Here is a 14,537-nt window from a genome sequence, read left to right on the forward strand (position 1 = left end):
GATGAGGAGGAATCACAAAAAGAGATTATTAAGGATAAGCAGCCAGGGAGACACGAAGAAAAGCAGAAGCAAGGGAATGGAAGCAATGGAAGCCTAGAAGTCAAGGGAAGAAAGTGTTTCAAGGAGGAGGAGTGATCAACTGCGTCAAATGCTAGTGACAGATCTAGTCCTATGAAGAGTGAAAACTGGCCATTAGATTTAATGAACCAAAAGTCAATAGTGATGCCAAGAACAACAGTATAGTGGTTTGGGGGTAGGGTTACAAAAGCAATAGAACTGGAGGAAAAGAATTAGAGATAAGAAAACACATAGAGGCAAATTTCATGGAACCTATAAAGCCCAGAATGGGAGCTTCATTTCTCATGAGGAGCATGTGTACAGGCGCTGGTCTCACCCTACTGGCTGAGCAAAATGGCTGCAACAAGAATATCTTTGGGGTGAGGGTGGGAGGCAAAACTGGTGAAATGGTCATTCGTGAAACTGTTCATTTGTGGAAGTGGACATTTGGCAGATTTGCCATTTGGCAAATTAGCATTCAGCAAATTGGCCTAGAGCAGCCTGGATGGAGGACAGTCAATGACATGGTATATTCCAACAGGTCCATCTTTCCTCACCTGCTTTGAGTGCTTGAGTTTCTGGTGGAAGAGAGTCAAAAGTTTGTGATCCTGTGCACATCAGTCTCTCCACTCTCTCGGCTGTAATATCAAGGGGACAAGGAAGTTTCTGACACACCATAGCTGAAGTCTGTTGTTAAGGACTCAAAACCTTGAGCCAGTGCCTCCCACCAAAGCAAAGATTCACTGTATGCTCTAAATATGGAGGTAACAAAGTCTGTCCATATAGAAAATGCATGTGTTATATGGCAACACTGCTTTATGCATCACATCTCAAAACATGCATACAATTTCAGGGAGTTCACAAACTCCTTAAAGCTCAGAAAGGATCCTCATAACAGGTACTTTAACACTGAGGCCCATGGAACAAATGAGAACAGAGCTTAGCAGGTTGGCTACAGGTGACCTTGAAATGAAACAGTTATCTAACACAAACATCTATATCACCTACTTATATTTAAATCTTAGTGTAGACATTTCTATTTTTACAGATTACTAAACAAACACAAAAGAATTGTCTTTCTAAAGAAGTTCATTAGTAATATTAAAACAAATTAGTATTAGTGTATTAATTATTAAAGTATTTAATACAGTTTCATGGTAGAACACTAAATAAGCAGAGAAGACTTATTTTGGATTGAATGCTATTTCCAGAGAATTTCTTGCTTGCCATAACGCATTGTTTTTTCTTGCTTTATCAAAACTATTTCATTAAAAACTATCAGAATAAAGGATACCAAGAACAGCATGGGATATGGGTAGCCACTGACTGCAAATGGCGTTGATCTGAACTTTAGGATCTGAATGTCGTGCCTCCTGGGCTTCAATTTTTAATCCTAAAGAAGTCACTATTTTATCAATTTTGTCTTTGTCCCTATAGTAAACACAAGATTGGAGGGGGAAAAAGTCATACGCAGATATAAACAGGCAGTGGGAAAAAGGAATCCAACATTATTCGGCATATTTTTATCCTAATGTGTTACTTTTTCAAAAAAAGCTAAAAATGATTGAAGGGAATCCTGCTGCCACAGAAGGGGCCTCCTCAACCTCTACTCTTACACTTTCAAGTGAATCCTTCTTTAAGATTTCCCAGGAAGTACTTCTCCACAATCTCCTCAAGCAAGCTATATCAAGTGGTAAAACAGTCTTACAAATAAGTGCTAACAAGTCATTATTCCACCTCGGGAATAACTTAGAAAATAAATGCACTAAAGCAAACTTGTGTCAGACAAGTTATTTCCCAAGTTCCCCATTAACGATCTTAGCTATTAAGCACCTTTTCTACTTTAATAACTATTTTTTAAACCTGGGTTTGCATAAACAAAGGCCCAATGTTTCTTTCTATCCTTTTATCTCTTCACCTCAGCACTCTATAAAATATTGCTATCCTGTCCCTCCAACATCACCCTTTAGCTGGGTTACATAGACTTCTTTAAATTGCTTCCAAGCCCTGTAATCAACTCATCTGCAGAAGCTCTGTTCACTTTCTCAGAACATCTCAGCTTTCTGAAATACGACTCATCAAACTGGAAAGTGAGACAAATCATACTGCCTAAAGATGCCTAAAAGTAAACAATGTTATAAGAGTCTTACTTTTTCAAGACAGCATCATACAAACTCCATATATTTTCCAGGATCAACTGTACAAATAAAAGTTTCTTTCCTTTGGCCTGTACAAAAGAATATACGTGCTTCAATTCCTGAACATTTAATAGGCATTTGTATATTCCTTCTTGACATGCTTTTATTATCAATAGGTTTCATTTCTACTTGAAAATATTTATTCAAAAATAAAGTAGATGAAAGTAGTTATAAGAATGCACTAAACAGCCAATAATCCACAATCAATAATAATCCACTGTTCTTTCCTCTGGGAACCATAGACTCACAGACTTTACAAGTGATATGACCATTCGTGGGTCATGTTACCATGGCTGCCATGAAACAAATACACACAGCACACAAGCCAAGAGCTAAAACACTCTGCACATGCGGGCTCTTTCCATGCACTTCAGTCTAAAATTATGTTAGAAGAAACATAAAGCATTCTTAAACATATTTCTAAACGTTCACAAGGATAGGAAAATTTTGAAAACCCAAAAAACCCCATCATTTCTCTTACCAAACTATGCAAAAAGTTAACAGCAAGAGCACCTTGAGGTGTAGACTCTCCCATATACATGAGGTGGGATATATTAATAAATTGATATCTCCTTTCTGAAGAACTACAGCCAACAGTATTAAGAAATTAAAAGTCATTGGCTTAGAATGCTCAGTTTAAAAAAAAGCACCATGAAGACACAAAACTTATGCACAAAGATGTCTATCTTAACTCTACTTGCAATATCAAAGCATTTGAAAAAAACTATTTCCAATCTTGAGAATGATTCATAAATGACAGTGCTCTCACAAAATAAAATAACAGGGTGCTTACTGAATTATTTCATATAATCATCATAACTATCCTATGAGATAAGTGCTGTTATCTCAATTTTACAGATGAAATAGCTGAGATAAAAGTCATACAGCCAGTAAGTAGTGGAGCCAAAATTCAAACACAGAGTCAACTCTCAAGGCATGCTCTTTCCCACTTAGCTATATTCAATCCCTTTAAAATATATTGTTTATAAAAAAGCTTTTAATGGCAAGGGAAGATGTTCAGGATATGACAAAAGCAAAAAGGCAGCTACATTGTATAAACAGCATAATCTTAACTGAGGAATGTATATATCTATGTAAAAAGAATGAAAGAAATTATGAACATCTACTAGCAGTGCTGGCTTTGATTTTTTTGTTTGCTGTGGCTTTATACTTGTGAGTACTTTCTCAAAAGCAATGTATATTATGATTTTCAATAAGAATACATTTATGAAATCCTGGTTTTTACATTAAAAAATAAAGCTCCAAGAAAAGTATCCTTTGTGTGTATATGACAGCATTCCTACACCACCTCTATCTGTAGAAGGGGTTTCAGGGAGCACCCACCTCTCCCAGTCTACACTGCATGATGACCAGCATGCAGTGAGATAAGGCCTCAGCTGAGACTAGAAGGACAGTGTGAACCATACAGGGATGTCTAGAAGAGACATCTCTTTATGGTGACAGAGACAAACAAATGCATGGCACAAAATGTGTGCCTTCAAGTGCCCAAGATCTAAGATTTTAGGTCTTCTGGAAAAAAAAAAAAAAGAAAGAAAAGAAAAAGCAGTTCTTTGTTCACTATATTAAAAGAACTAAGAACCCTGTATGAATAATACCTGTATACGAGACTTGTAAGCCTTTCCCAATTATATGCAGTAAAAAAATCCCTCATGAACTCACCTGCATAAATTAAAGTTGAATTACATTTATTAAAGATATTACAGTATAGGTTTTCATAGGGCAAGAATATGACCAACAATCAAAAGGGGCATATACCACATTACCTGATCACCCTTCATGATCTTTTTAGCCTTCATATTTATATAGTAATCTCCCTACAGATTTTTATAAAAGCTTCCTTTTTCATGCCAATTTTTTGACTACAGATTCTGGCGAAGTGCTCAATTCTGAAAGAAGACCAAATGTTCATGTTATTAATAACAACGATTAGCATAGCTAATATTTGAACATTTCTGTGACAGGTACTGTTCAAACTTCTTTACATGTGTATTACGAAACTTCATCCACTATCCTACAAAATTTCCCCATTTTACAGAAAAGGGTAATGAAGCAGAGATATCACGCAGGGAAGAATTGAGGTGAGGATTTAAATCCAAGCAGTCTGGCTCCAAAGCCCATGTTCAGGTCTACACTAATATGAATTGTAACACATGCTATAGCTTTCTTTCTTAATTTTACACATGTAAAACAAGATAAAATTAGGGACAAGAAAATGCAAGCTCCAGCTGCCTGTCACAACTATGCCAACAATGAAGCTTTATTTCGGCTACTCACTGCTATAAGTGACAGTTGCTCACAAATGAAAGAAACTCTTGAGCCATAACCTGCCAAAACAAGTTTTTTATTATCCTAGATTAATGGTAAACATACACACACTGACTTAACTCTCATCAGCCCACAGAGAAACCAGTTACCACGATGGTCTCCAGTCACAGGAGCACAGTCAATCAACAACTAAGGGTCCTATATATAGCATCTGCATTGCCTGGATAAAGGACCTTTTCTTTAGAGAACAATATAATTTAATCTAAGATTTGAGATGAGAATTTTCAAAGTACCAGCATCTTAAAAGATGCCTGCTCAGGAAAAAAAAAAAAAAAAAAAGATATCCCCAGTTTTTTTCCACACCATACTGAAAACCCAACCTAACGCAATCACACAAGAAAAGGAAATAAAAAGTATACTGATTAGAAAAGAAGAAATAAAACTATCTTTGTTTGCAGGTGGCTCTTTAATCACTCCTCCACAAATGAAGACAAGGTGAAAGGCTGACATCCACTGGTAGAGTTCCTATGCCTCAAAAAGAAAGCAGGCTCTGCCTTGCTGCCTACTCTGTGGATCCCTAAAAAGAGTCAGGCCTTCTCCTGGCTTCCTGTGTTTCAGCACACCCAGAACGGTGCACAGAGCCCTACTTCCAGACGTTAAGTCAGGATACCCTTATCTCTGAGGCTTTTCATTTATCAACACCCAGTTTTGCTAGGCAGGCTGTAACCTGCCATGCAGATTTGCAAATCCAATTCAGGACCTACAGGGAGGTCGAAGGTTTACACGTGGAAGGAAACAATAGGAGGCAACCACTGTGGACTGACTTCCCTGGCATTCTCCAACCTAACTTTAGAAGGGAGCCTTGTTCTTTAGTAGTGATGCTCCCTGGGGCCTCAATAATACAGCTGAAGCTTTGCTCTCCACATTGGCGACTTGGGTCTATTCTTAGATGGTTAAAACCGGAGATAATGACTGAGTGATGAACACATGAAACCTGTGACATTTTCTTTCTTTTAAATTTGAATTAATTTTTCACCTGATATAGAACCAATTTTTGTATATCCTTCACCACTGACACTTAAATTCTGACTTTAATTATTCTATTCATATGGTTCATGTTCCTGTCTCCTAACCTGTGAAAATCTCCCCCAAACTATGTGCCTACAGAGTTCTACTTATAGTTCTATTTTTGTCTCATGCACTTTGTTGTTATGATAACTGATCGTTAATCTCTTCACTAGTAAATGTGTCAATATCTGTATGAAAATGATCCTTATGCCATAATTCATTTACAATAAATGTTATTTTATTGTTAATATTGCCAAACCTCTCTTTTCATTCATATTTGGTTGGCATATCTGAGCCAAAGCTTTGTATGTAGCTTCTGTCCATTATGCATTATGTTTACCTCTTTTATGTAACAAATTTATGGATTTATTTTTTTAATAAAATTTCCTTTCTAAAAAATATCTCCTTAGTAGGGGATTTCATACATTTATTGGTACAATCATTTATTGGTACAACTGTTTTGATCAGTTAGGTTTCTAGTGTGGTTTCTATTCTTACAGGATTTAAAAAAAATATTGATTTGTGTTACCCAGACTGTACTATACATTCTTTTATCTTTTACAATGACATGTCAGATAAATATCCTGCTCTTAATTCTGAAAGTGGTAAACTTAAAGATTTTTATAAATAAACACTCCCAAAACTTCTATCAAAATCATAAATTATAGTAAGACACTTGCCCATTTGCTTAAGCTAGGCTCTTCTGGTCCACCATATAAAATATTCACACATGTGTACACATATAGGTACATAAATCTTTCAAAATCTTGTTTGTTGTCCTTTTCATTCTTTTTTATCCCATAGTTACCACAAAATTTGCTTAACATCAACCCATTCCACATTACTGCTAGTGCTTTTATTTATTTTTGTCATTAATTAGTTACAATTTTTAAACACTGACAATTTCTAGCACTTCTCCATTCTTGAATTCTATTTTAATTCATTTCCTCTACAGAGTAACTACAAACAAGATTCTAAGAGACCTGCAGAAAGATTTATATTCCAAGACTACTGATCTATTCGTTGCCTATCTTGCTGAATGACAACTCAGTCAAGTACGAAATTACTGAGCCACACACCCTTTTGCCCTCCACACTACCCAGTGGATTAATGTTAACTACAGAATTCTAAGACTCGGTTATACAAAGACAAGTATATTTAATACAAAGGGCTTTTCACTGTCTCTTCTCTCCTGTCCCTATTCTATAAGGTTGAGGACTCAGTTCTATGTATCTAAAACAAGAACTTAGATTCTTGATGCTACCCATCCAAGTCAATGTGCTTCTGCTTTTCAGAGCAGACTCTCCCAGATTAACATCAATTAACAGGATAGATTTAGGCAGAAGACCTACGTTCAGCCTCTAGTCACACTTCTTAATCCTTTCCCACTGCAGAGTTTATAGAACCATCTTGCAAATTCTGGAATGTGTTCATTTTACACCTTTTGTGACACACGCAGCTGTCAACTTGGCCTATTAACTGGCATTTTAGAGGAAAATGGGAAGCAAAAAAAGTCTCTGGTGCTTTCATTTCTACAACTACTTTCCCATAAATTCACATATCAACTTGCTGACAACAGACAATGCCAATCTCTAAATCTGACCTTGTCTAATACAGGGGAACATTCATTTATTGGCTGATAGTATCTAAAAATGTCAAAAGTAAGGGCTATGTAAATCACCCTTATTCTATCCATTCAACTTCCTCCCCATTCCTTTTCCTTCCACAATAAACCTCCCCCAATTTGTGTGATTTAGACTAAAATTAGCATAAAACATTAAATTACTTATGAAAATCACTGTAAGAAAGGGACAAGCCTCACACCTTGTGGCTTACTAGCAGAATGCTCACAAATCAGGAAATCAACAAGTACGACCCTATTATACGATTGAATGAATCACTGTGAATGAATCTGAAGAAAGTCTTGAAATCATCTTAGCCCAATATTCTTGTTTTTTCAGATAAGTAAACTGAGGCCTAGAAAGGTGATAATGACAATCCATCAACCATATATGAAAAGTGCAAATTCTCAGCAGGTTCACAATTTCTATTTTCATCATATATGCATTACTTCAATTTATTTAGCTCTAGTATGATCTAGTCATCAAATGGACTAAAATATCTATAATTTATTACAAACAGAAAATTATGATATTATATTACACTGCCCTGCCCAAGACAAAATCTGGTCAAAGGGAAATTGGAGAACAAGTTCCTGTAAAAAGGAAAATACATTTTAAAAAATGAAGCCAGAGATCTGTTAGGCTACTCCCAAGCCTTGCATTCTAGTCAGCTCCTGATCCTTTCTTTCTTTCCAATTCTAAGTCACACTGATATAAATTTCATGAAGAGACTCTGTTTTCTCCTAGTGCATCATTTCTAGTTCTATGATCCCTGCAAATTACATACAATATCAAGCCCCAACTAAAATAAAGGTCGTTATGGTCCCACTATTATCTATCCAAACCACAGACATTTTTCTCAAAGCAATAATCTTTTAACTACATTTGGATTTTTTGATTCCACAAGTCAGAAATTGTTGCAGTTGAAAAATGTGATCAATTATCTACTCCATTCTGAAATCTAATGTCACTGTTAACACTGCCTCAGCATGTACAAATTCGGGAGAGGCAATAAGAAGAAATAAGGATCCTTCTACCCCATAGGGAAGACACCAGAGAAGAATCACGTAAAGAAAACATAGGCTTCAGACTCAGGCAGACTTTAATCTTAATATCAGCTCTGCCTCTTAGCAGCTGAGTGATGTTGAACAAAAGTTACTTAATGTTCTTGAGACTTAGATAATAAATACTAATATCTATTTCAAAGGAGTGTTGTCAGAGTTTTTGGTGAAATAATTTAAATAAAGTGACTAACTCAATATTTAGCATATGTACATCCTCAATAAAGCTAGACTAACTTTTGCTACTGTTGGTATCAAAGTTGATATAAATATATTTGTTCATCTATGTATAAACAACTTCAAGAAGATAAAAAACTGACAGGAAATAAACTGATCTAAGGAATACAGTGGGATCCTTTTGTGGTATACATTTGAATTTATTCAAGAATAAAGTTAAAGTTAAAAATCAACTGTATATAAAATCTATAAAGAAATGCAAGACTGGCTCAATATTCAAAAACATCAATCAATATAATATACCTTATTAACAAGCTAAAGAAGAAAAATCATACAAATATATTAATACAGAAAAGGTATGTGACAAAACTTGACACATTCATAATAATGACATTCAGAAAAATAAGATTATTAGGGGACTTCCTCAACTTGATAAAGGATATCCAAAAACAGCCTGCAGCCCTAACATTATTTCTAATGGTGAAAGGCTTAATGCTTTCCTCCTAAGACCGAGAACAAGGCAAGGATATCCACTCTCATCACTGTCAGTCAAATAGTGCTGGAAATTCTAGCCAGTGCAATCAGCAAAAGAGAAAACAGCGTGCAGATACAAAAGGAAAAAAATACAACAATTCCTATTTGCAGACATGATTGTCTCATAGCAAATTCCAAAATATCTACAAAGAACTGCAAGTGAGTTCAGCAAGGTGACAGTATACAAGAGCAACATACAAAAATTAATTGTATTTCTATATACTCGATGAATGTGTCAACACCAAAATTAAAAATATTATTTATAATCATTCAGAAAAATGAAAAATTAAGTGTAAATCTAACTCAACATGCGTAGCACTTATATGCTGAAAACTATAAAATGCTCATAAAAGAATTTTTAAAAATTTTAAATAAATGGAGAGGCATAGTGTTCACGGAATAGAAAAGATTCAACTTAGCAAAGATGTCAAAATTCTCCCCAAATTAACAGGTTTACCAAGCAATTTCCATCAAAATCCAAGCAAAATGTTTTTGCAGATATAGGTGAGATTACTATAAAATTTACATGGAAAGGCAAAGGCCTTGAACAGCAAAAGTAATTTTGAAAAATAAAAATAATGTGGACAGAAATAATCTACCTTATTTCAAGACTTATTATGTAGCTACACTAATCAAAATTATGTGGTACTGTTGGAAAGACAGACACATACATTAATGGAACAGAACAAAACACTCAGAAGCAGACCCACACAAGTATGCCCAACAAAAAATTGTGCATTTTGACAAAGGCACAAAAGCAATTCTATGGAGAAGAGATAACCTTTTCAACAAAGAGTTCTAGAGTAAATGGAAATCCATAGGCCCTCCCCGCCACAAAAGAAAACCTCAACACAAGCCTCACACTTTATACAAAAGTTAACTCAAAATAGGTCATGGACTTAAATGTAAAAGGTAAAACAAAAACTTTTAGAAAAAAATGAGAGACAGTCTTTAGGATCTAGAGCTAGGCAAAGAGTTCTTCAACTTGACTCTAAAATCAAGATCCATAAAAAGAAAAGATGATAAAGGAAACTTCAGCCAAATTAAAAACTTTGCTCACTTTGATGGCTGGGAGCAGTGGCTCATGCCTGTAATCCCAGCACTTTGGGAGGCTGAGGCAGGAGGATCACCTGAGGTCAGGAGTTTGAGGCCAGTCTGGACAACATGGTGAAACTTCATCTCTGCTAAAAGAAACACAAAAATTAGCGGGGAGTGGTGGTGCGCACCTGTAGTCCCAGCTACTCAGGAGGCTGAGGCAGGAGAATCACTTGAACCTGGGAGGCGGAGGTTGCAGTGAGCCAAGATTGAGTCACTGCACTCCAGCCTGGGCAACAGGGCAAGACTCTGTCTCAAAAAAAACAAAACAAAACAAAACAAACAAACAGAAAAACTTTGCTCACTTTGAAAGACACTGTTAAAGGATATGAAGCCAAACTATACACTGGGAGAAAATACTTGCAAAGCACAAAGGACTAGTGTTTAGAATAGAAAAAAATCTCTCAAAACCCAGGAGTACCAAAAAAACACAATAAGAAAATGGGAAAGGATGTGAAAAGACTTTTCACCCAAGAGGACCTACAGATGACAAATCAGCTCATGAAAAGATGTTCAAGGTAAACCAGCTGTTAGGAAAACGCAAATTAAAACCACAATATCATATTAGTACACACCCAACAGAACTGCTAAAATGAAAACAGTGACAACACCAAACGTGGACATTTGGAGAAACTGGATCACTCATGCATGCATTGCTGGTGAGAATATAAAATGGTACAGTCCCTCTGGAAACAGTTTGGTAGTTTCTTTAAAAACTAAACATACAACTACCATATGACCCAGCAACTGCACTCCTAGGCATTTATTCCAGAGAAATGAAACCTATGTTCACACAAAATCCTACACATGAATGTTTATAGCAGCTTTACTCATAATGGCCCAAAAAGGAAAAAAAAAAAAAACACCAGCTGTCCTTTAATGGGTGAATAGTTAAACTGGGGCACATCCACACCACGGAATACTACTGAGCAACAGAAAGGAACCAACTACAGTATTAATGCATGCAATAACTTGGATAAGTCTCTAGAGAATCATGCTAAGTGAAAAAAGTCAGTCTAAAAAATATTACCTATTTTTTTGGTTCCACGTCTATAATATACTGTTTTGATTCCATTTCTGTAATACCCTTGAAATGAGAAATTTGGAGATAAGATAAATGGTTGTCAGGGGTTAAAAAGGGTTTGAGCATGGAAAGAAAGTAGCTGTGGCAATATAAGGGCAACGTGAGGGAGCCTTGTGGTGATAGAAATGTTTTGTATATTGATGGCAAATGGTAAAGTCCTGCTTGATTATTGTACTACAGTTCTACAAGATGTTATCATGGATAGGAGGCAGTTACTGGGTAAAGGGCACCAGAGAACTCTCTGTATTATCGCTTACAACTGTAGGTGAATCTATAGTGATCTCAAAATAAAAAGTTTCACTAAAAAAAACCAATTGCATATAAAATCTGCAGAGATTTAATCAGATTCAAACAGACTTACCCAAAGCCCCACCCATCTATTGCACTGGTAAACACCACATTTTCCTGTTCTGGAGAGAAGTAAAGGTGAGAATCATCTGTGTCCTCCAAGCCAGTGCTCCAGTCATATACTTGCTCTCCTTGTTCAGAATTTGGATTCACTTGGGATTTAGTCTCTCTCTCTGCTCTTTCTCCTAGGACTTTAGAAGTAAAAAGAGTTCCTGTGAGCACATTAATCTAGGAGAGATGGTGAAATGGCAGAGCGTCATTCAAATGCTTAGCACGCTCACCGCAGGAGAAACACTGTTTAACCTGTGTTAGGGCTAGAATCATCAGTCAGTTTGGGCTCATTAAGCACACACGAATGGAAGTGACATCCACAATCAGTGAATAACTTAGATGTATCCATTCTTCCTAAACTCAGCATAACTAAATTATAAGGTTTTTGGAAGGTCATTTTGTGATTATTATTATTAGTTTAATGTAAATGTTAATGTGTCATATCCTTAATTTGTTTTTCAGTACTGAGGCCTAGTATCACAAAGTACTCATGATTTCCAACCCCACAATCCTAGTTTGTAACCTCAGTCCACTGCCTTGACCATTTCTCACATCGGTTGTCTGAAATGTGCACTACTCTCTCAGGCCCTCTTCCCAACTCCTAATCCTCAACTACTTTCACTCCCAAATAGGCAGTAATCTTGTGTCCTACCTCAGAAAGAAAATGGAACCTATTACTCAGATTTCCTTCAAGTGCCCCCCATTCCTATCTACAAGCTCACTTATCTCTGCAAATACCACTGACCTTTCTCCTGCCAATGCAGGGCAGGAGTTATTTTACCTATTCCTATTTCTACAGGGAATGATATCCATCCATCATTCTTTTTCACTGTTCTACTTTTATTGTTTCTTGCCTTTAGCAAATAAATATACTCAAGTTGCTCTCATCAATGCTTTCCACTGTCTTGAGGAAGAAATTTCAAACTCCTATGCATGGCATACAAGGTTCATCAACATCTAAATCCATATCCTTTTTCCCATCTCTTGCCACTGTTTAACATGATCTAATTAATCAGCTATAAAACAATTTGCAGTTCCTTAAATGAAACATTGTACTGTGTTTTTTCTTGCCTTTATGACTGTGCCTGTCATATTCTTTCTCTTTTGAATGTCCTTTTCCCAACTGCCTACCTGGCAAACACCTACTTTACTTCCATCTCAAGGTTTCCATTCTACGATTTCTAACTCATTCTTCCCTCTTGACCCAGACTGGGTTAGATGGCCCTTATCTATGCTGTCATATCACACCCAGGGCTTATCTCATTGTTCTCCAAATATCTCTTTGTTTGTCTCCCCTACTATACTGTGAGCTCCTTGAAAATAGGGATTCTGACCTGTCCATCTTACATTCACAATCCCTAGTGCACAATGGACATTCGACAATTCATTTATTCAACGTATATCTATGAAATATTTGCTGAATAAATAAATGAATGAATGCTTGGGTAAAATTTCCTCTAACAACGGGTAATAAAATACTATAGACAGGTAATAAGATCTTAATATTGCTTCATTTTGGAACCAAGATACAATGTTTTAAACAAGAGAGCCTATTGTCCAAGCTTTATATGATGGGTGCTTCCAAGAGATGGAAGGGACTACTGAGAACATGCTTATTCTGTTGCCTCTGTTGTAGAATAACACCAACATGTATGAATCTGAAGTGGAAAAGTTCACTTTTCTGTAGCAATGGCTCATACCCAGCTCAGTAACTTCCTTACAACTCTTCTTCGAGGCTAAATTTTTTAGATACTAAAAATTAAAATAGCTGTTCTAAAATACTCTTGAGGTGAGAATAGGCTTCTTGTGGGGTAAATTTCAGTTCCACTATCAAGTGATCTATCTTATTAATCACTAAAACTGGATGGATGTTTTCAAGCCAAGCTTGTCACAGAACTGCCTGTGTCTAATAAAAACAGAAAGAAAAATGTAAAACTCATGATTTGAAATAATTAGAGCACGTTAGAAAATCTTGATTAATAACCACTCTAGACTATGCCAGTCACACAAAGGTATTCAATAGGCGTTCACAAAGTATGTATACAGCACAGTAGCAAAGGACTACAGACAAGAATTCATTATTGCCTGTATGAAACTGACAGTTAAGAAGGATAAATAAGGCTGGGCACGGTGGCTCACACCTGTATCTCAGCACTCTGGGAGGCTGAGGCAGGTGGATCACTTGAGGCCAGGAGTTCAAGACTAGCCTGACCAACATGGCGAAATCCCGTCTCTACTAAAAATACCGAAATTAGCCAGGCATGGTGGCAAATGCCTGTAATCCCAGTTTATGTGGATGTTGAAGCATAAAAATCACTTGAACCCAGGAGGCGGAGGTTGCAGTAAGCTGAGATCGCACCACCGCACTAAAGCCTGGGTGACAGAGCAAGACTCTGTCTCAAAACAAACAAAAACAAAAACAAACTATGTTAAATTAAAGTCATCATCTCTAAGATCCCTTCAGAACTCTGGTGATTTAACTCCATCACATACTGGAACGTTACCAAATGTGAAATATAAAACCAATGTTGTGATTGTCGGTGAAATGCCTAAAGTCAGTCAGTTCCCCTTCTTTCCTCACCCTTAACCATTTAAGTATTTTCTCATCACAATCCATTACCTGTGGACAGACTCCTTCCACAGCATCTACCACAATGATGCGTCCATCACAAATGCGAACAGCAGTTGACACTTCTGAGGAAAAGTCCACGTGTCCTGGAGAGTCTATCAGATTAATCAGGTACTCCTCATTATCTAAAATACAATTTGTAAACACACATTTTCAGTTGTGCAGGTATACAATGCTCTTCCTCAGGCATTCTAGAATAAGAAAGCTGAAAGCTTTTAAGAAAAAACCGAGCAAAGCTAAAGGAGTCAAACACTCAGTCAAGAGCTATCATTCCAACTTTCCCCACTGATGGGACTACTGATTCCAAATGGCATCTATATAAAATGT

General features: G+C 36.5%; 1 protein-coding gene across 1 annotated transcript in view; it reads right to left on the reverse strand.

The window, feature by feature from the left end:
• The window catches only part of LOC129014352 (uncharacterized), a gene marked incomplete at its 5' end in the record, with an annotated part of 119,829 nt that overhangs the window by 90,681 nt on the left and 14,611 nt on the right, over positions 1-14,537 (reverse strand). The window contains 7 exon segments of the mRNA XM_054451678.2: positions 615-737; positions 1,352-1,488; positions 2,208-2,284; positions 4,040-4,098; positions 4,101-4,162; positions 11,544-11,758; positions 14,202-14,335. Of these exon segments, the coding sequence (XP_054307653.1) occupies positions 615-737; positions 1,352-1,488; positions 2,208-2,284; positions 4,040-4,098; positions 4,101-4,162; positions 11,544-11,758; positions 14,202-14,335 (807 nt within the window).

Source organism: Pongo pygmaeus, chromosome 16 (assembly GCF_028885625.2).
Source record: "Pongo pygmaeus isolate AG05252 chromosome 16, NHGRI_mPonPyg2-v2.0_pri, whole genome shotgun sequence".
Taxonomy (NCBI): Eukaryota; Metazoa; Chordata; class Mammalia; order Primates; family Hominidae; genus Pongo; species Pongo pygmaeus.